Source organism: Chiloscyllium plagiosum, unplaced genomic scaffold (assembly GCF_037043375.1).
Source record: "Chiloscyllium plagiosum isolate Xiang-an unplaced genomic scaffold, Cpla_swu_hap1 HiC_scaffold_34, whole genome shotgun sequence".
NCBI classification, from domain to species: Eukaryota; Metazoa; Chordata; class Chondrichthyes; order Orectolobiformes; family Hemiscylliidae; genus Chiloscyllium; species Chiloscyllium plagiosum.
Genome location: NW_028270172.1, coordinates 12,709,197 through 12,731,608, shown reverse-complemented (window position 1 = coordinate 12,731,608; position 22,412 = coordinate 12,709,197). Strand labels below are relative to the sequence as shown.

The following is a 22,412-nucleotide window of genomic DNA, read 5'->3' as shown; positions in this document are numbered from 1 at the left end:
TATATTTTCCTTAGTAGAATGAATTCTTCGAGGAGAAAGTGAGGTCTGCAGATGCTGGAGATCAAAGTTGAAACTTTATTGCTGGAACAGCACAGCAGGTCAGGCAGCATCCAGGGAACAGGAGATTCGACGTTTCGGGCACAGGCCCTTCTTCAGGAATGAGCAGAGAGTGTTCAGCAGGAGAAGATAAAAGGTAGGGAGGAGGGACTTGGAGGAGGGGCGTTGGAAATGTGATAGGTGGAAAGAGGTCAAGGTGAGGGTGATAGGTCGGAGTAGGATGGAGGCGGAGAGGTCAAGAAGAAGACTGCAGGTCAGGAAAGCGGTGCCGGGCTGGAGGGATTCGGCTGAGACAAGGTGGGGGGAGGGGGGGATGAAGAAACTGGTGAAGTCCAAGTTCATCCCCTGCGGTTGGAGGGTTCCCAGTCGGAAGATAAGACGCTCCTCCTCCGACCGTCGCGTTGTTGTGGTTTGGCGGTGGATGAGTCCAATGACCTGCATATCCTCAGTGGAGTGGGAGGGGGAGTTGAAATGCTGTGCTACAGGGTGGTTGGGTTGGTTCGTCCGGGTGGCCCAGAGGTGCTCTCTGAATCGCTCCGCAAGTAGGCGGCCTGTCTCCCCAATATAGAGGAGGCCACACCGGCTGCAGCGGATGCAGTAGATGATGTGGGTGGAGGTGCAGGTGAATCTGTGGCGGATATGGAAGTTTCCTTTGGGGCCTTGGAGAGAAGTGAGGGGGGAGGTGTGGGCGCAAGTGTTGCACCTCCTGCGGTTGCAAGGGAAGGTGCCGGGAGTGGAGGTTGGGTCGGTGGGGGGTGTGGATCTGACAAGGGAGTCGCGGAGGGAATGGTCTCTACGGAAAGCTGATAGGGGAGGGGAGGGAAATATATCCTTGGTGGTGGGGTCTGTTTGGAGGTGGCGGAAGTGACGGCGGATGATGCGCTGTACATGGAGATTGGTGGGGTGGTAGGTGAGGACCGGTGGGGTGGTAGGTGAGGACCAGTGGGGTTCTGTCCTGGTGGCGGTTGGAGGGGCGGGGTTCAAGGGCGGAGGAGCGGGAAGTGGAGGAGATGCGGTGGAGGGCACCGTCGACCACGTCGGGGGGGAAATTGCGGTCCTTGAAGAAGGAGGCCATCTGTGTTGTACGTATTTTGAACTGGTCCTCCTGGGAGCAGATGCGGCGGAGACGAAGGAATTGGGAGAATGGGATGGCGTTTTTACAGGGGGCAGGATGGGAGGAGGTGTAGTCCAGGTAGCTGTGGGAGTCACTTCTCTCCAAGGCCCCAAAGGAAACTTCCATATCCGCCACAGATTCACCTGCACCTCCACCCACATCATCTACTGCATCCGCTGCAGCCGGTGTGGCCTCCTCTATATTGGGGAGACAGGCCGCCTACTTGCGGAGCGATTCAGAGAACACCTCTGGGCCACCCGGACGAACCAACCCAACCACCCTGTAGCACAGCATTTCAACTCCCCCTCCCACTCCACCGAGGATATGCAGATCATTGGACTCATCCACCGCCAAACCACAACAACGCGACGGTCGGAGGAGGAGCGTCTTATCTTCCAACTGGGAACCCTCCAACCACAGGGGATGAACTTGGACTTCACCAGTTTCTTCATCCCCCCTCCCCCCACCTTGTCTCAGCCGAATCCCTCCAGCCCGGCACCGCCTTCCTGACCTGCAGTCTGCTTCTTGACCTCTCCGCCTCCATCCTACTCCGACCTATCACCCTCACCTTGACCTCTTTCCACCTATCACATTTCCAACGCCCCTCCTCCAAGTCCCTCCTCCCTACCTTTTATCTTCTCCTGCTGAACACTCTCTGCTCATTCCTGAAGAAGGGCCTGTGCCCGAAACGTCGAATCTCCTGTTCCCTGGATGCTGCCTGACCTGCTGTGCTGTTCCAGCAATAAAGTTTCAACTTAGTAGAATGAATGTCATGTTAGCAGCAAGAATTCCCTCTGAATTTTACTGCTACTGCATGACAAAAATCAAAGTTTCTGCATTTAAAAATATGTCTATTCCTTTAACTTGTTTTAGAAACGGAACTGTTTGACAGCTTTCTTCTGCCCCCTTATGGCTCAAAGTACAATTCATGTTTAGGTCAGAAATAAATAAGCTGTCAAAACCTTTATAAACCGATTTAGGCTGATTATTCCTCTTGACCAAGATCAGGACAGGAGTTTTCATGGTTATTTACTTAGAAAAAGTAAGAAAATGCTATTTCTTTTCTCTTTGCATTTCACAACAGTAAGGAGGTATTTTGGGGAAAGTCTATTTTGAACATTAAAGTTTATTCTTGTTTCACATGAGGCACATCAGGAGCCTTATCCTTAACACGTTGGATTTTAGCTATTACTGTTATCGGTGGTGGGAAAAAAATGAGATTTAAACATAATGATGCATGGTTGGGCTTTGAGATGCAAATTTGACTCCCCTGTTTTTGCATGGGACAAGTTCGTAACTGATTGCCATTGTGCAAGTGGAAATCAAAAGTTAGGGGTGTTTATGTAAGTGCTATTATTGTTGGCTAAAAGCAGTTTACATGAGTGAGTCTTTTGTTAGCATTTGTACTAGATTATTTGAACTAACATTAGCTTGGTAGAAATTTTGGACATACAAAACTATTTTTCTGTCAGTAATTTCTGGTTTGTTACATAAGGATATATCGATGGTTTGTGTGGAGCTTTCACATTCTTCTCATGCCTGCATGGGTTTCTTCTGGGTGTTCTGGCTTTCTCCCATAGCCCAAAGATGTACACGTTAGGTGGATTGCCCATAATGTCGAGGAGTGTGTAGGTTAGGAGAATTAGCCATGTGGGATAGGGGTTGGGGTGGGGATGGGTGGGATGCTCTAGGGTGTGGATTGGTGTCGACTCCATTGGTCTGCTTCCACACTTTAGGGATTCTATGATTCGGCAAGCAATTTGCAACAGTTTCAGAAAGATATTTTCTCAGTCTGACTGAGAAGCATGTTTGGATAATTTTCGATAAGATTCAAGTCACCTCAGTGTAAAGTTTTCCAAAAAGAGGCTTTGTCCTATCTATGATTCGGAGATGCCGGTGTTGGACTGGGGTGTACAAAGTTAAAAATCACACAACACCAGGTTATAGTCCAACAGGTTTAATTGGAAGCACACTAGCTTTCGGAGCGACGCTCCTTCATCAGGTGATTGTCACCTGATGACAATCACCTGATGAAGGAGCGTTGCTCCGAAAGCTAGTGTGCTTCCAATTAAACGTGTTGGACTATAACCTGGTGTTGTGTGATTTTTAACTTTGTCCTATCTAAGCATTAACATAGAATCTGTTGGAAAGATTCTTTCCACTGCTGTGATTTTACACAGGTACTTCTAAGCCATTCATTCCTCAGCATTTAGACAAGTATTTTTTTTTTTTGCAAGAGTTTTAATGTAGAATTCAGAATTCACAGAATTTGCATTGTGTTTTATGAAGCAGATTTGTAAAGAAGATCAGTGTCCCTTTCCAGTAAGCTGGCAGCGGAGGTCTAGGCGGAGTTCGGGCTCCTGAGCCTAGGGCTTGTCTGCTCCTTTTTCTGTCTGCTTTTCCTCATTTTCTTTGCTGCTTAGCTTGTATCTGTGGAGGGTCATCTGGATCTAGCATGGTACCTGGCATCGGTATCAGTGGCTGCTACATCAACAGAGGTGATGTCAGTGAGATGGTGTCTGAATGATTGGTGACTTTGATGTTGTTGGGTCTGGCACAGAAGGTGGCGAAGTGGTAACAGAGGAGCATTGGCTCAGTGACGGCCAAATGGCATCTGTAGAGTGTTGACTCCAATATTGGTGGTCTGGTGCAGGCGGTGGCATGACGGAGGAGCATTGACTGTGGCTTTAGTGAATTAAGCTCATTGGTGAAAAAATGGCACCTGTGGGGTGTAACTCCTCATTGGTGGGTCTGATGCAGGCAGCAGCAAGGCACTGGAGGAGGGGTGCTGGCGCAGGCATTGTTGGTGAGCTGGCTCAGGACTCATGGCAGAGATGATAGAATGAAGTTGGACACTCAGCTTTTTTTTAATATTCTTAAGCTATTCAAAATGGCGTCGAATCATGCCAACAACTAAAGCTTTTCACCATATTTTATTGTACTGTTCATTAAAATACACATGACAATAAAGCATTCATTATATCAATCCTCTGACTAATAACCAACATAAACAACAATAATAGTTTGCAGATAATATACATCTGTGCTAATTACCAAATAGTGTTTTCATTTATACTTTTGAGTTTCTCCAGAGACATTAAGTTGATGATTATGCTGTTATTGTCACTGAATTGTGGAGCAGCAAAATATTACATTTAATGATCTGTACATAGAATATAGTATGTTGAAATGGGTAATTCTGTTGTATTCATCTGTGACAGTTTTGACATTTAAAATTTACCCCACAGTGTGCAAAACATGTATTATGCATCTTCTGCTTTCAGGCCATTTCATACCAGTGGGATCTAAGAAAGAACCTCCTATTAGTTCCCTGAATTCACCCTCTTATAGTCAGTTGCTGTGAATTGGTTTTCATGTATTCTTCTCCTTAAAACACCTCACCTTGTCCTGGCCACATCACTTCATGAACTATTTGGAATTATAATTTTCCATGTTTTGGACCTTTACACTCTGTTCCCTAGAATTCCTGCATGGTTAGCAAAAGACAAAACAGTAAGAAGACTATCATTGTTTACCATGTAAGGAAATAATTTTTAAAAATGATATTTTTAGCTAGTGGGTGACACTTCAGAATGAATGAGTAAGCCACTCAAAGGCATTTAATAAGATATCACATCAAAGGTTATTGCCAAAAACAAAAACTCATGATATAATAGATAATATATTAACATGGATAGACAATTGGTTGGCTGACAGAAAGCAAAGAATACACAATGTAAGTCCTTGTCTGATTGGCAAGATGTGACAAGTGGAATCCAGCAAGAGTCTTTGCTGATATTTCAACTTTTTAAAATTTACATCTATAACTTTGAGGGTATTAAAATCATAGTAACTAAACTTAAAATGACACCAAGAAAGTATGATGTGAAGATGTCAAGAGCTTACAGGCTGCCATAGATGGATTGAGTAAGTGGGCACAAATCTGACAGATGGAATATAATGTGGGAAAATGTAGTTGTTAATTTTGGCAGGAAGAATGAAAAAGCAGAATATTACTTGAGTAGAGAATGACTGGAATTCTGAGGTGCTGAGAGATCTAGATATTCCAACACATGAATCACAAAATGTAAATATGCAGGTAGATTAGGTAATCAAGAGGCTCATGGGTTGCTAGCCTTTACTACTAGAGGAATTGAACAGAAAAGTAATGATGTTATGCTTCAGCTATACTTGGCATTGGTGAGACCACATCTTGAATAGTCTTAGGGAGTGATGTAAATATATTGCAGGTGGTTCAGAGAAGGCCAACTTGATTATGTGGGTTATTTTACGAAAATGGGCAAGCTAGGTTTCTTCAGAAGAGAGAAGAGTGACCTGATTGAAGTGTATAAGATCTTGAATGATTTGGAGAACCCTAACCCTAACCCTTCTGAGGCAGACAGTTCCAAAGTTACAAAACCTCTGAAAAAGCCTCCACCCTAAAAGGGCATCTCTTTGTTTTAAAACAGAGTCCCTTAGTGCTGAAGTCACTCAGAAGAGGAAGCATTCTTTCCATAGCCACCTTGTCAAGGCCATTCAAGATCTTTGTTAAAAATCACACAACACCTGGTTATAGTCCAACAGGTTTAATTGGAAGCACACTAGCTTTCGGAGCGTCGCTGGTGTTGTGTGATTTTTAACAAAGATCTTGAATGGCCTTGACAAGGTGGCTATGGAAAGAATGCTTCCTCTTCTGAGCACTAAGGGACTCTGTTTTAAAACAAAGAGGTGCCCTTTTAGAGTGAAGGCTTTTTCAGAGGTTTTGTAACTTTGGAACTGTCTGCCTCAGAAGGCAGAGTTATCAAGTATTTTTAAGGCAGAGGTAGATTCTTATTAGACAGTGGAATCAAAGGTTACCAGAAGTAGATAGGAACGTGGAATTTGAAACACAAACAGGTCAGTTGTGTTCTTATTGAATGGTGGAGCAGCCTCGAGAGACCTACATTTGCTCTTAATTCATGTATTTTAAAGATGGATGTCTCTAAACCCCAAAAATGGCTTTTTGGATGAAGGTAAGTGGAAGGGGAAGAGCCTCAGCCATGGTGAAAGGCACCAAGGTTGAAAATAAATTGTTACAATTCTTTATGAATTTTATTTAAGGTTTAAAATTTGGATGAATGCTGGGGCATGAGCACCAAATATGAAAAATCCAGATGCAAGTGAAAATAAAGGAAAGTGGATAAGATTATTTTCACATGAGAAGGAAGAGAAATCAAGTGACCTGAAGCATTTTACAATTGGACTATATTGAGTAATGTGATTTATTCAGTCTGTCAGTCAGGGATTAATTAAACATTGAAGCTGTAAGCCAGGGAATTTGACTTTGTGTTGAAGGGCAGAAATAAGACCTGACATCAAATTTGGAAGGAAATTGAGAATTGTTATAAATATAACAGCTGATAATTTGCCCAGTAACCTGTGTGTTAGATACAGATCAGTTTATTGTTACAAAAACTTGAATATCCAAAGTCCATAAGCTTGAAGAGTAGTAATGTGAACATTCAAATCATAACACCTTATTCGTTTTCCAAGAGCACAAGATAGAAATATTTGTAGCTGGTGTCCATTACAGATATTTTTGATATAGGTTTGTCATGTTACTTATGGTATCTGTTAAGAAGGCAAGCAAAACTAAGTTCAGTAGCATCTTTCATGACCCAAGGCCATCCCAAAGTGCATTAAAGTAAATAAAATGTTTTGTGAAGTGAACTATTAAAGTAATGTAGGGAACATGGCATGGTAAAATCACACAGGTATAGAACAATGAACAAGTTTTTTTTAAACTGACCTTGCTTGAAGGATTAACTTCTTTGTCTTTCATGGAATGTGAGCATCACCATGCCAAGTTGTTCCTGAGAAGGTGGTAATGAGACACCTCTAGAATTGCTGTATTCTGGGCACTGCAGGTGCACACACAAGCTGTTAGGTGAAGAGTACCTAGTTCGCCAGGATACCAAGAAGAGCATTTCTGCATGTCTGAAGACAGGTGAATCTTCCGATTGAGAGCCTAGAGTGCTATTAATTGTGGCATATTTAACACCTTTAATAATATATTAAATATGAATTGACATTTGAACAATGGGTTCTCCTTGGGCTGATTTCAAGATTTTTGAATAAATGGAGAAATTTGAGCCCTTATTTATAGCTAAAGACAACTCCTGGCTGAAGAACTTATGATTGAATTTGGGATGGCAATTCTATTCTGCCCCCTTAAACAGACAGTATGAATATGAACAGATAACTTTAGGTGGAAAAGAAAAGGAAGAAATAAGTGTCGTTTAAAAAGTTCAATTTTATATTTCCAAGGCATATAGTTTGTTCGTACTTCTGGGTATGTGACTTTGAAGTCTGGATTTTCTTTTTACTGTGCTGAAATTCTGGTTCATAATTACATTGTCACTCCATTATTGTAATTGTGTAAACCAATATTTATAATCATACCTTAGTGGATAAAAATATCTCAAAGACCTTCATAGTAATATAATCAAACAACTGGATACCAAACGAAGAGAGCATACCAATAAATGAAATAGGAGCAGGAGTCAACCATTCAGCCCCTCAAGCCTGCTCCACCATTGCTGTTCTGATTGTGATCACAAAACTGGATTCCCACTTAACCCAGATAAACAGTCTCTTCCATGCTTAACAAAATTTGATGTCATGAAGGCATAGCAGAAGTGAATCGTTAAATTAGGTTAGAGGTCAATTCGAAAGCAATGACCAGCATTTAAGAGAATATTTCATAAAGCAGAATAGATACATAGGTAAGAAAGTAAGTGACTTATGAAGAATGATATAGAAAGTTTGAAATTGTCCATTTTGGCAGAAAGAATAGATATGAAGCGTATTATCTGAACAATGAGAGATTTCAGAGTTTTGAAATGCAGATGGGTCTTAGTGTCCTTTTGCAAGAATCATGAAAGGTTAGTATGCAGGTACAAAAGGTAATGAGAAAGGTACTATCATCTATCATGAAGGGAACTGAATTCTAAAGTAGGGAGATTATGCTTCAGTTACACAGGGCACTGTGAGACTGCATCTGGTGCCTACTCCTCATACTGAGTATGCAGAGAGTGTAGAGAAATTAATAGGGATAAAGACTGATAAGTCTCCTGAGCTGATGGGATTTATCCTAATACATTAAAAGAAGTAGCTACAAAGACAGTAGATGCATTGTTAGTAATATTTCAAAAATCATTAGATTCTAGAAAGGTGTTGGAAGATTGATATTCTGCCAAATTATTACTTTATTTAAAAAGTAAGGAGACAAAAAAATAGGCAGCTATTGTCCACTTAGGTTAACGTCTGTTATTGGGTGAATGTTAAGAAGTTGAATATAAATGATGAAATAACAGAGTATTTAGAAACACATTTGATCAAGCAGAATCAGCATAGCTTCACAAAGGGGAAGTCATGCCTAATAAATCTATTGGAATTCTTTTTAGGAGGTAACAAGCTGCATTGATAAAGGGGAAGCAGCAGATGTAATATATTTGGATTTTCAGAAGACATTTGATAAGATGCCATGTATTAAGCTACTTAATGTTGGTATATTGCTGTGAATAGAAGGTTAGCTAAGTAATACAAAACAGAGAGTTGTGATAAGTGTGGTATTATCTTAGGAAGCTCGAAGGTAGATGTGAAAAGCTTGCTTCCTTTTTTGGGGAATCTAAGACCAAGGGCATAACCCCAGAATAAAAGGTTGCCCATTTAAAAGAGATGAGGAATTTACTGTCACTGGATAGTGAATCAATGGAATTGTTTACCACAGGAGGCTGTAGAGACTGAGTTATTAAGTGATTTAAAGGCTAAGATAGAAAATAAATAGATTCCTTTAGCGAATAAAGGAATCAGGGTAATGGGGAACAGGCAAGAATGTGGAGTTGAGGATTATCATTTCAGCTATGATCTCATTGAATAGAGAAGCAGACTCAATGGGCTGAATAGCCAACTTCTGTTTCTATGTATTATAGTCTGATAATATTCTGAGGATCCAGATTCAAATCTCACAATGGAAGATGGTGCAAGTTGAAGTCAACAAAAATCTGCGATGAAAACTTTAATGATCGTCATGAAACTATTGTTGACGGTCATAAAAACCCATCAGGTACTTTAAGGAAGGAAGAAAAGCTAAATAGTAGGTCTGGTCTACTTGTAACTCCAGACCTACTGTACTGTGGTTGACTCGTAATTCATTCTAAAATGGCTCAGCAAGCCATTCAGTTGTATCAATCATTATTTAGTTTAAAATCCTCAGAAATAAAGGGAATGAAATTGGACAGACCACCTGGCATTGAGTAAAGGACAAACTCAGTTCTGTTGACTCTGCAAAGTAACCCCCACTACCATCTGCAAGCTAGAACAAAAATTGGGATTTTGTGCTCCTAAGAGAAAAGGCTCTAGTTTTGATTAAGCCTTACTGTCCTTCCACAGGAAGCCTCGTTAAACCCATCTTCAGCTGGCAACTACTGAATTTAAACTGAAGATTTCAAAATAAATTATTTCATTTCTCATCGACCTGTTTGGACGTGACCTAGAGGCAGGGACACTGCATCACAAGACCTCTTTAGATTTTAGTTTAATGCCAACCACAAACAGCAAACAAAATTAAATCAAAAATAAAAATGTAGAATTTCTTATCCAACAACTGTAAGCGCCCAGTTGTGTTACTATTTAGAAGGCTGACTTCAAGATTTCTGAGAGGTGAGTTCTATGGGAGGCAGGAAATGGTGTCTAACAGGAGAAAGGAAGATAGAGGATCTATAATGGTATTTTAACTGAATGCAGTCCAGCATCATATTAAGATCACACATATATTTTAAACATTTCTAAAGTGAAATTGCAAGCATCGTGGTCACTCAAAATAAAGAAAGTTGAGAAATTTGCTCATTTAGTTAGAGTTTACTTCACTGACAGAAATCAAAATATATTTACTACTGTGTCAACAATTGAGTTCCTGGATATCATTTAATACATTCTTTAAATCCCAAATTATCCCTTCTCATGTGAAGACTTTGTTTGCAATTGTTGTTTGAGATGGCTAGGATTATTAATTAATTATTAAATTGGAGAGGGTTCAGAAAAGACTTACCAGGATGTTGCAGGGACTGGACGGTTTGAGAGACTGGGTAGGGTGTGACCTTTTTTTACTGGAGCATAGGAGGCTGAGTGATGACCTTACAGAAGTTTATAAAATCCTGAGAGGCATAGATAAGGTGAATTGCAAAGGTCTGCATTCAAATCTAGGGAGCATATTTTTAAGGTGAGATGAGAAAGATTTAGAAGGAACCTGAGAGCCAGCTTTTTCACAAGAGGGTGGTTCATATGTGGAATGAATTACCAGAGGAAGTGGTAGTTGCAGGTACATTACCGCATTTAAAAGACATTTGGATGTGTAATGTACATGAATAAAATAGGCTTATAGGGATTTAGGAGAAAGTTACAGGCAAGAAGAACTATTTTCGTTAGGGATTACAGTCAGCATGGATGAATTGGACTGAAGGGTCTGTTTTCTGTGCTTTATGGCTATGAGGGAACAACTTTTTGGTTCTGCCCTGAACCTCATATTTTTATATCAACTCTGCAATGAAAATGGCCCTGACTAAAATCATAAACAATATTCTTTGTTGTAATACGTCATCAAGAATCCAGAGAAAGTATATTCCTGTCAGGGTGAAAGGGAAGGCTGGTAGATGTAGGGAATACTGGATGACGAAAGAAATTGAGGTGCTGGAAAAGCGCAGCAGGCCAGGCAGCATCCAAGGAGCAGGAGAATCGACGTTTTGGGCATAAGCCCTTCTTCAGGCGTTGATTCTCCTGCTCCTTGGATGCTGCCTGGCCCGCTGAGCTTTTCCAGCACCACGCTTTTCAACTCTGGTCTCCAGAATCTGCAGTCCTCACTTTCTCCTAAAGAAATTGAGGGTTTGGTTAAGAAAAAGAAGGAAGCATATGTCAGGTATAGACAGGATAGATTGAGTGAATCCTTAGAAGAGTATAAGGAAAGTAGGAGTATACATAAGAGAGAAATCAGGAGGGCAAAAATGATACATGAATTACCTTTGGCAAATAGAATTAAGGAGAATCCAAAGGGTTTTTACAAATATATTAAGGACAAAAGAGTAACTAGGGAGAGAATAGGGCCCCTCAAAGATCAGCAAGGCGGCCTTTGTGTGGAGCCACAGAAAATGGGGGTGATACTAAATGAATATTTTGCATCAGTATTTACTGTGGAAAAGGATATGGAAGATATAGACTGTAGGGAAATAGATGGTGACATCTTGCAAAATGTCCAGATTACAGAGGAGGAAGTGCTGGATGTCTTGAAACGGTTAAAAGTGGATAAATCCCCAGGACCTAATCAGGTGTACCCGAGAACTCTGTGGGAAGCTAGAGAAGTGATTGCTGGGCCTCTTGCTGAGATAATTGTATCATCGATAGTCACAGGTGAGGTGCCGGAAGACTGGAGGTTGGCAAACGTGGTGCCACTGTTGAAGAAAGGTGGTAAGGACAAGCCAGGGAACTATGGACCAGTGAGCTTGACCTCGGTGGTGGGCAAGTTGTTGGAGGGAATCCTGAGGGACGGGATGTACATGTATTTGGAAAGGCAAGGACTGATTCGGGATAGTCAACATTGTTTTGTGCGTGGGAAATCATGTCTCTCAAATTTGATTGAGTTTTTTGATGAAGCAACAAAGAAGATTGATGAGGGCAGAGCAGTAGATGTGATCTATATGGACTTCAGTAAGGTTCCCCATGGGAGACTGACTAGCAAGGTTAGATTTCATGGAATACAGGGAGAACAAGCCATTTGGATACAGAACTGGCTCAAATGTAGAAAACAGAGGGTAGTGGTGGAGGGTTGTTTTTCAGACTGGAGGCCTGTGACCAGTGGAGTGCCACAAGGATCGGTGCTGGGCCCTCTACTTTTTGTCATTTACATAAATGATTTGGATGCGAGCATAAGAGGTATAGTTAGTAAGTTTGCAGATGACACCAAAATTGGAGGTGTAGTGGACAGCGAAGAGGGTTACCACAGATTACAACAGGATCTGGACCAGATGGGCCAATGGGCTGATGGAATTTAATTCAGATAAATGTGAGGTGCTGCATTTTGGGAAAGCAAATCTTAGCAGGATTAATACACTTGATGGTAAGGTCCTAGGGAGTGTTGTTGAACAAAGAGACCTTGGAGTGCAGGTTCATAGCTCCTTGAAAGTGGAGTCGCAGGTAGATAGGATAGTGAAGAAGGTGTTTGGTATACTTTCCTTTATTGGTCAGAGTATTGAGTACAGGAGTTGGGAGGTCATGTTGCGGCTGTACAGGACATTGGTTAGGCCACTGTTGGAATATTCCAGGCGACTGACTGTGTGGAGTTTGCACATTCTCCCCGTGTCTGCGTGGGTTTCCTCCGGGTGCTCCGGTTTCCTCCCACAATCCAAAAAATGTGCAGGTTAGGCAAATTGGCCATGCTAAATTGCCCGTAGTGTTAGGTGAAGGGTAAATGTAGTGGAATGGGTCTGGGTGGGTTACGCTTCGGGGGGTCGGTGTGGACTTGTTGGGCCGAAGGGCCTGTTTCCATACTGTAAGTAATCTAATCTAATCTAAAAAAAAATTCTGGTCTCCTTCCTATTGGAAAGATGTTGTGAAACTTGAAAGGGTTCAGAAAAGATTTACAAGGATGTTGCCAGAGTTGGAGGATCTGAGCTACAGGGAGAGGCTGAACAGGCTGGGGCTGTTTTCCCTGGAGCGTCTGAGGCTGAGGGGTGACCTTATAGAGGTTTACAAAATTATGAGGTGCATGGATTGGGTAAATAGACGAAGTCTTTTCCCTGGGGTCGGGGAGTCCAGAACTAGAGGGCACAGGTTTAGGGTGAGAGGGGAAAGATATAAAAGAGACCTAACGGGCAACCTTTTCACGCAGAGGTTAGTATGTGTATGGAATGAGCTGCCAGAGGATGTGGTAGAGGCTGGTACAATTGCAACATTTAAGGGGCATTTGGATGGGTTAATGAATAGGAAAGGTTTGGAGGGATATGGGCCGAGTGCTGGCAAGTGGAACTAGAGTGGGTTGGGATATCTGGTCGGCATGGACGGGTTGGACCGAAGGGTCTGTTTCCATGCTGTACATCTCTATGACTCTATCTCATCAAAGACTCTGCAGCCTTTGACATGATCAATCTCCCCATTCTACTCCAGTGCTCCATTGTCCAAACCAGTGAGACTTGCATTGCTTGGATCACTTTTCCATTTTCAGCTGTAAGCAGAGAGCCTTCAACAAAGGCTTCCACATATGTGCACTGACCTCTGATGTCTCACAGTTTTATCCTTGGCCCTCTTCTCAACCTCATTTAAATGTTACCTTTTAGTTATATAGTCAAGAGATTAAGAATCAGTATCTACATGTACACTGATGACATCCAACTCCACTTCTCTACCATCTCTCTTAAGTCCTTCGTAGTTGTTAGGTCATTAAACATCCAGTATTAAATATTGTGTAATTTTCCCTAGCTAAATGTTTGGAAGACCAAAATACCAAGATTTCAGTCTTTTCAATAAAACAAATTCCTTTTCTTCTCATTTTACTTCAGTCTCAAAACACTATGGCAGGCTGAACCTTGATATCTTATTTCATCCCCAAACTATGTAAAAATCCACACATAATCTGTATCTATGTTTTCATCTCTCAACATTGCTCAGCTACAGTCTACCTCATCCTATCTGCTATTGTAACCTGTGACAACTCCAGATATAACCATGCCAATGTTTTCCTTCAGCTACCCAGAATTAACTAATTTCAGTCCAAGTGTGCTTTATAGATAGATAAGGTTGAAAGCTAAGTGATAATGGACTAGGGAAAAACAGAAATAAATCAGTCCTCAATTAGAATGTCAAGTATTCTCTCCTTGTACTTTAAAATCCCATGTCCATGTTTGTAACGGAAATGAACTATGTCACCTTGCCATGCTTAATTACATCAACTGGAGAAGGCTAAAATTGCTGTACTTGCAATTTTAAATATGGATACAGCACTTTTTTATGGAAATTTTGACAGATTGTGCTTGCAGATGCAGTATTTTTAATGTATTAGTAGATTTTGTAGACTAACTATTTGACTGAAAATATCTTTCTTTCATGTGTGACTATGATTCTCTTGTATCCTTGTTCTGCTAACCAACAGGATATGGACTCCAAAATAAGAAGACTTATATTCACTGAGGCTGATCTCGCAGTGACTCCCATTATAGATAACCCTAAGGTAATCAAATCCAAATTTTCTTTTATATAATGTTTTAAATGTAAGTCTTAAGAGCAATTTTCTGTTTTGTTCCATGGTGATCAAGACATATGAATGGAAGTACTTAGAAAAATCCATTTTTTTGTAAAGCCTGTTCACTGAGAAATTTGTGTACTTATGTTCGGAACAAGGAATTAGGAAATTGCCCTCCCACTTATCGGCAAAAAATATTCCTTCAAAACCAAAGAATTTGAAGTTGGGATTCTTCGATAAGCTGCAGAAAGGAAGAAGTTGTATTGTCTGTTTGTAATAACAAAGTGCCAGTTTGTTATCACAGTGAAACCCCAGGGATTTGGTTCTTTTTATATCAGTGTACGAGACCGTCAGGTGTGTTTTTCAGATTCTGTAGAACTTGCAAGGTACCCACCACTGATGTTCTTTCTGTTGGATAAGCATTTGGGAGCAGTCACCTGACTTTATACAAATTGCATGAAAATCAAAGGTAAAATACTATTGAACAAGTGCAGCACATCTACTCAGATGCTGAGAATGGTTATTTCATTTAATATATATTGTGTCTTCTCATTTTTTAATTGCCTCCAAGTAAATTAGTGCATATGTGTTTCTTAGGAAAAACTGAACAGATCAGAGTGGGAGAGGGAGTTGAAATGTTGGGCCACAGGGCGGTGTGGTTGATTGGTGCGGGTGTCCCAGAGATGTTCCCTAAAGTGCTCTGCTAGGAGACGTCCAGTCTCTCCAATGTAGAGGACACCACATCGGGAGCAACGGATACAATAAATGATATTGGTAGATGTACCTAACTAGTGAGGAAATGCCCAAATTATGGTGGGTAGTAGCTGACCAGGGCAACATGCTAGTGCCTCCTACTGGAGACAACATTTAACATATGTTCTCATTCCAATCAAATTGTGCTTAACACTCTAATTGTTGTCTCCCATTTTGCATCGATGCTTTGTGGTGAAACTGGAGTCTCTTCTCCACTGTGCAAGTTTGGGCAAAATTTATGGAGCCCATGGGTTTCGCAAATGCCAGGATTCGCCACTTGACCTCCCATGTTGCATTCAAAGATAAACAAAGCCTCGTGTTTAGCAATAGGTTGGTTGCAAGAATTACCAGGAGGAAGACATATTTAGATCCATTTGAGTTGGGGTTCCACTAGAGATATTTACGTCAGTGTTCAATCTGTTAGATTTCTACTCACCTGAGGTTTCCATAATGCAATGAAACTATTTGTATGTTACTGGCAGTTTTGATCATGATTGTTCATGTTTGAGGAGGTTTGGTCCCCAGACAATGTACAGGGCTACTGACTACCAAGCAAAAATGGAATATTGGCAGTTAGTTCATGCTGGGCTGAAATGTAAACAGAAATCTCAAGAGCAAAGGGCTTGATGATTGTGAGAGGTCTGAAAGTGTATATCTGAAAGTGTATGTCAAATCAACTATTGTCTCCAGTTGTGTTTGGCTTCTTAATGTGTTAACTCCTCTTGTTCTGAATGATGCACTGCATGGCTAGCAGGAGAATTTAAAACTGGGATGAACTATAATTTAGAACACATTACTCAAATGTAACTCCACTAAATCTTTTCTGTGGAGAGATATTCAAAGTAACTAAAGCTAACAATGCAACAGGTTATTCAGTGAAGGCATTGTGTTATGGACTAGGCCAGATCCCTCAAAACATTCTTAAACAGGTAGCCCAAACTGTAACTTTGCTCTTTGTTTCGCTAGGTGTATAGTGGATATTCCCGGTGTAAATTAGCTGTAAATTAAATGAACAAAATTTATTGACAAAATTACGGAAGTAAACACAAAGAACAGAAAATAGAATACCCGATAACTTATCCTATTCAAACCCGACTTAGTGATGCTGTTCCGAAAATACACGCAACAGTCCCAATACACACATCCCTTAGCATAGAAGGTAAAATCAGCCAATAGCTTACAGTTTGCAAGGAGAGAGAGAAGTCCAGTGGCTTTTCACACATCTGCTGTAACTGAACCAAAAAACCTCAGCAGCCAGGACTGGCCACTCGCCTTTCATTATGCAGGTTATTTCTAAAATATGAAAACCTTTGGACTGAGGTATCATCTGTTTAGGGGTAAACAAAATGGGCCTCAATAAACTATTCATCTCAGCATCAGCTCAGCACAAACCTTCAATAAAATCCACTCAATCCCAGGAACTGTAGTACTGCTCTTCTTGACAGTGGTGTGGGCAATTCCCCAATTAGTTTCATTTTCTCATCCCATGGGGCCATTTGTCCTTGTCCAGTAACATAGCCCAGGAAGGTGACTTGGGTTTTGGCAAATTCATTTTTGTCTAGGTTTACCACCAAGCCTGCCTTCCGAATTTGATCGAACAAGTCCGATAAATGTTGTAAATGCTCCTTCCATGAGTGACTAAAAATCACCAGGTCATCAATGTACACCACACAGTTGGGTAATCTGGCAATGACCTTATTAGTTAGTCTCTGAAATGTAGCCGGAGTGTTTTTCAAACCAAATGGCATGACTTTAAGCTGATATGGTCTATTTGGCGTTACGAAACCCAAAATCGTCTTTGCTCTTCATGACATGGGCACCTGCCAGTAGTCTCTGACCACCTCCAACTTAGAAATGTAAGTTGCTTGTCCCACCCTTTCAACAAAGTCTTCCAACTGCAGAATTGGATATGCATCAGTTTTTGTAACTGGATTGACTTTGCTATAGTCCACACATAACCATTGGGTACCATTTGGCTTTGGCAACATTACTATGGGTGAGTGCCAGTCACTGTAACTCACTTTGTTTATGCCATCTTGGAGCATGCGTTCTATCTACTTCTGAACTTGTGCCACCTTTCGAAGCTTATGCCTATAAAGATGTTGCTTAATTGGAACAGCATCTCCTATATCTAAATCGTGCACAATTAGGTTAGTACTTCCCAGTTTATTTCCACATTCTCCCCATGTGATAGTAGTAACTCTTTCAGGTTATTTCTATTTTTCTCAGGAAAGTAACCGAATAATTTATCCCAATTTTTGACAACTTCCTCGTTGTCCAATTTACTTTGAGGAATGTCCAATTCAGAATCCTCTGAATTTGGTTCTTCCTTCTGTGCTGATCATTAACACCACCTCCTCTTGCTTTCCTTCTCTATCAAAATACCTTTGAGCATATTTCCATGACACACTCTGTGAGATTTCTTCGCTGTCTGGAGTCCTTATCAAGTAGTTCAGCTCACTCAATTTCCTTTCGATTTGATATAGTTCACTAAACCTTGCTTTTAAAGGTTCACCTATTACTGGAAGTAACACTAATACCTTATCCCCGACAGCAAAATTGCAGATTTTTTATTTCTTATCTGCTTCCTGTTTCATTGCATGCTGCGATATTTTTAAATGCTGTCTAGCCAACTCCCCAGTTCCATTTAATCGTTCTCTAACATTTGACACATAATCCAAACACGTGGTCTCTGAATTCTGACTTACTAATTTTTCCTTAATCAATTTTAGTCGTTCTTTCACTTCATGCCCAAAAGCTAATTCACATGGACTGAATTTGGTCAATTAATTTGGTGCATCTCTGTTTGCAAAAAGGACAAATGGAATTCCCTTAACCCAATCATCTGGATAATCCTGACTATAAGCCCTCCATATGGCCTTTAGTGCTTGATGCCATCTTTCCAGCTTTCCCTGCGATTCTGGATGGAATCCAGTAGATTTGATGCCTCAGCTGTCCATAACTTCCTTGAATAATTTGGATGTGAAGTTTGACCCTTGATCTGATGGTTGTCTATTGGTACTCCGTATCTATTAAAACATTTGAGTAATTCCTCTCCAATCCTTTGAACTGTGATATTGCACAATGGAACGGCCTCTGGAAATCTCATCAATACATCCATTATTGTTAACAAATACTGATTCCCACTTTTTGTTTGAGGCAGGGGTCCTACACAATCAATCAAGACTCTGGTAAAAGGTTTCTAAATGTTGAGATAGGTATTAAAGTTGCAGGTTTTATTACCATCTGTGGTTTTCCAATTACCTGACATGTATGATACATCTGGCAAAATTCAGCTACATCTTTGCACAATCCAGGCCAGTAAGAATGTCTTTGTATTTTAGCCTGTGTTTTCCTCACTCCTAAATGACCTCCAAGTGGTAGCTCATGCGCCACTCATAACACTTCCTTTCTATACCCTACTGACAATACAATTTGATGAACCTGTGCCCATTTCTCATTTGCCTGAATATGTGATGGTCTCCATTTCCTTCTTGAGACATCATTTTTCAGGTAATAACACATAGGGATACATTCAGACTCTTTCTATATGTATGTCTTTTGATTCAACTGTTTTAAATTTTCATCTTTCTGCTGCACTCAATGGGTTTTGCAGAGGTAAAGATATTTGCATGAGTAATTATTTGCTCCTGTTTTATCTCAACCAAGTGATCATACACAGTCTCTGCTAATATTACTTCAGCTTCCTTATTTGTACCCTTTGATCTCTCCTCCTTCAAGTGGTGACTCTGTGACCTTGTTACTTCATAATCAGGGACGGTTCCCAGATAAGAATTCTACTTTGCTTCAGTTGTTTGAGTCTTTACTGGCTTTTCAACTATGGTAGGCAGCACACCTACTGGTGAATCAGCTATATCATGCGCAAGGACTAATTGTATTCCTGGAGCTGAGAAATCGTCCAGTACTCCTACCACAAATTCTCCACTCTTTCCTAGACACTGTAGCCTCACTTTACATAATTGAGTACTTTTTGTCTCACCATGAATTCCTGTTACCAGTACCTTTTCTGGCAATAGTACTTCAGGAGTACATATCTCCTCATCCTGCAGCATCACAGACTGAGAGAATCTGTGTCCCTTAATATTGTAACCTCTTTACCTGCTACTCCTGGCCTCTGTGAATAGACTTTACTTTTGCAGATTTTATTTTAAACAGATCTGGCACTTCCTCCTTTACCAACATCTGATCAGCTTGTGCACTCTGATGCAGCCTTCTAATTCCACTGTGTTTTCTGTTACCACTCGAATAAAATTTCCAGGCTTATCCTGCTTTCCCACATCTGGCTTTCCTGTGCTTTTCCTAGTCCACCAGTACTGATTTCATGTGGCTTACTTTATTGCAATGAAAACACCGGAGGTTTTTACCTTCTTTGTTAAGGAGAAAGTGAGGTCTGCAGATGCTGGAGATCAAAGTTGAAACTTTATTGCTGGAACAGCACAGCAGGTCAGGCAGCATCCAGGGAACAGGAGATTCGACGTTTCGGGCACAGGCCCTTCTTCAGGAATGAGCAGAGAGTGTTCAGCAGGAGAAGATAAAAGGTAGGGAGGAGGGACTTGGAGGAGGGGCGTTGGAAATGTGATAGGTGGAAAGAGGTCAAGGTGAGGGTGATAGGTCGGAGTAGGATGGAGGCGGAGAGGTCAAGAAGAAGACTGCAGGTCAGGAAGGCGGTGCCGGGCTGGAGGGATCCGGCTGAGACAAGGTGGGGGGAGGGGGGATGAAGAAACTGGTGAAGTCCAAGTTCATCCCCTGCGGTTGGAGGGTTCCCAGTCGGAAGATAAGACGCTCCTCCTCCGACCGTCGGGTTGTTGTGGTTTGGCGGTGGATGAGTCCAATGACCTGCATATCCTCGGTGGAGTGGGAGGGGGAGTTGAAATGCTGTGCTACAGGGTGGTTAGGTTGGTTCGTCCGGGTGGCCCAGAGGTGCTCTCTGAATCGCTCCGCAAGGAGGCGGCATAGTCTCCCCAATATAGAGGAGGCCACACCGGCTGCAGCGGATGCAGTAGATGATGTGGGTGGAGGTGCAGGTGAATCTGTGGCGGATATGGAAGTTTCCTTTGGGGCCTTGGAGAGAAGTGAGGGGGGAGGTGTGGGCGCAAGTGTTGCACCTCCTGCGGTTGCAAGGGAAGGTGCCGGGAGTGGAGGTTGGGTCGGTGGGGGGTGTGGATCTGACAAGGGAGTCGCGGAGGGAGTGGTCTCTACGGAAAGCTGATAGGGGAGGGGAGGGAAATATATCCTTGGTGCTGGGGTCTGTTTGGAGGTGGCGGAAGTGACGGCGGATGATGCGCTGTACATGGAGATTGGTGGGGTGGTAGGTGAGGACCAGTGGGGTTCTGTCCTGGTGGCGGTTGGAGGGGCGGGGCTCAAGGGCGGAGGAGCGGGAAGTGGAGGAGATGCAGTGGAGGGCACCGTCGACCACGTCGGGGGGGAAATTGCGGTCCTTGAAGAAGGAGGCCATCTGTGTTGTACGTATTTTGAACTGGTCCTCCTGGGAGCAGATGCGGCGGAGACGAAGGAATTGGGAGAATGGGATGGCGTTTTTACAGGGGGCAGGATGGGAGGAGGTGTAGTCCAGGTAGCTGTGGGAGTCGGTTGGTTTGTAGTAGATGTCCGTGTTGATTCGGTCGCCTGAGATAGAAACACAAAGGTCTAGGAAGGGGAGGGAGGAGTCCGAGACTGTCCAGGTGAATTTGAGGTCGGGGTGGAAGGTGTTAGTGTAGTGGATGAACTGTTCAACCTCCTCGTGGGTGCACGAGGTAGCGCCGATACAGTCATCAATGTAGCGAAGGAAAAGATGGGGGGTGGGGCCAGTGTAGTTGCGGAAGATGGATTGTTCCACATACCCTACGAAGAGGCAGGCATAGCTGGGGCCCATGCGGGTGCCCATGGCTACTCCTTTTGTTTGGAGAAAGTAGGAGGATTGGAAAGAAAAGTTGTTCAGGGTGAGGACCAGTTCGGTCAGTCGAAGGAGGGTATCGGTGGAAGGGTACTGGGTGGTACGGCGGGAAAGGAAGAAGCAGAGTGCTTTGAGTCCTTCGTGATGGGGGATGGAGGTGTACAGGGACTGGATGTCCATGGTGAAGATGAGGCGTTGGGGACCGGGGAAGCGGAAATCCTGGAGGAGGTGGAGGGCGTGGGTGGTGTCACGAACGTAGGTGGGGAGTTCTTGGACTAATGGGGACAGGGCCGTGTCGAGGTATGCTGAGATGAGTTCGGTTGGGCAGGAGCACCAGTTTCTTCATCCCCCCTCCCCCCACCTTGTCTCAGCCGGATCCCTCCAGCCCGGCACCGCCTTCCTGACCTGCAGTCTTCTTCTTGACCTCTCCGCCTCCATCCTACTCCGACCTATCACCCTCACCTTGACCTCTTTCCACCTATCACATTTCCAACGCCCCTCCTCCAAGTCCCTCCTCCCTACCTTTTATCTTCTCCTGCTGAACACTCTCTGCTCATTCCTGAAGAAGGGCCTGTGCCCGAAACGTCGAATCTCCTGTTCCCTGGATGCTGCCTGACCTGCTGTGCTGTTCCAGCAATAAAGTTTCAACCTTCTTTGTTACCCTTGAGGGTTTCCTTTTTGCTCTGTGGTAAGTACTCCTATGATTTTCACTGAGATCTATGTTTTCCTTTCCACATGAGGATTTCTGTTTTCCCCAACTTCTAGTCCTCATGGATCGAAATTGATTCGGAAAGCCAAACTATAGTTTTGGACCGCCTCATAGTCATCAGGTACTTCAGCTGCCAACCTTGTCGTTTTAACACTCTGGTTTTTTGCACTAAGCTTACCTTCAGCCTTTATCTCCAGCCTTTTAAGCTGACTTCCCTTTTTAAGTGTCAAGTTCTGAAGTTCAAACTTTCTGTTTTTCTTTCTCTTCTGCTAGAGCCCTTTGATCTCTTTCTTTCTCTTCTGCTAAAGCCCTTCATTTGTTTTCTTTCTCTCCTGCTAAAGCCTTCCATTTATTTTCTTTTTGTCTCTCTTCCAATTTTATCATAACTCAAACTGTTTCATTTCTGCTGTCCTTTCCTTCTCTCTAGCCTCTAACTCAAGCTGCTTTATTTGCAATTGAATTCTTGCCATTCCTACAGGTCCTGATGGTGTTTCCAGCAAATTTAAATACAGAGCTACTGCTGAAATAATCTCCTCTTTCCTCACGTTAGGAGGTAAATTCAACCCCAGCTTGTCTATTAATTCCTGCGGCTTGATCT

The 22,412-nt window shown here is 42.4% G+C and overlaps 1 protein-coding gene across 4 annotated transcripts in view; it reads left to right on the top strand.

Moving 5' to 3' along the window:
• Positions 1-22,412, top strand: part of ulk4 (unc-51 like kinase 4) — a 502,471-nt gene that overhangs the window by 40,142 nt on the left and 439,917 nt on the right. For all 4 annotated transcript variants that reach the window (XM_043719540.2, XM_043719541.2, XM_087978491.1 and 1 more), the window contains one exon: positions 14,349-14,426. In XM_043719540.2, coding sequence (XP_043575475.2) covers positions 14,349-14,426 — 78 coding nt within the window. The remainder of the gene's footprint in view (positions 1-14,348; positions 14,427-22,412) is intronic.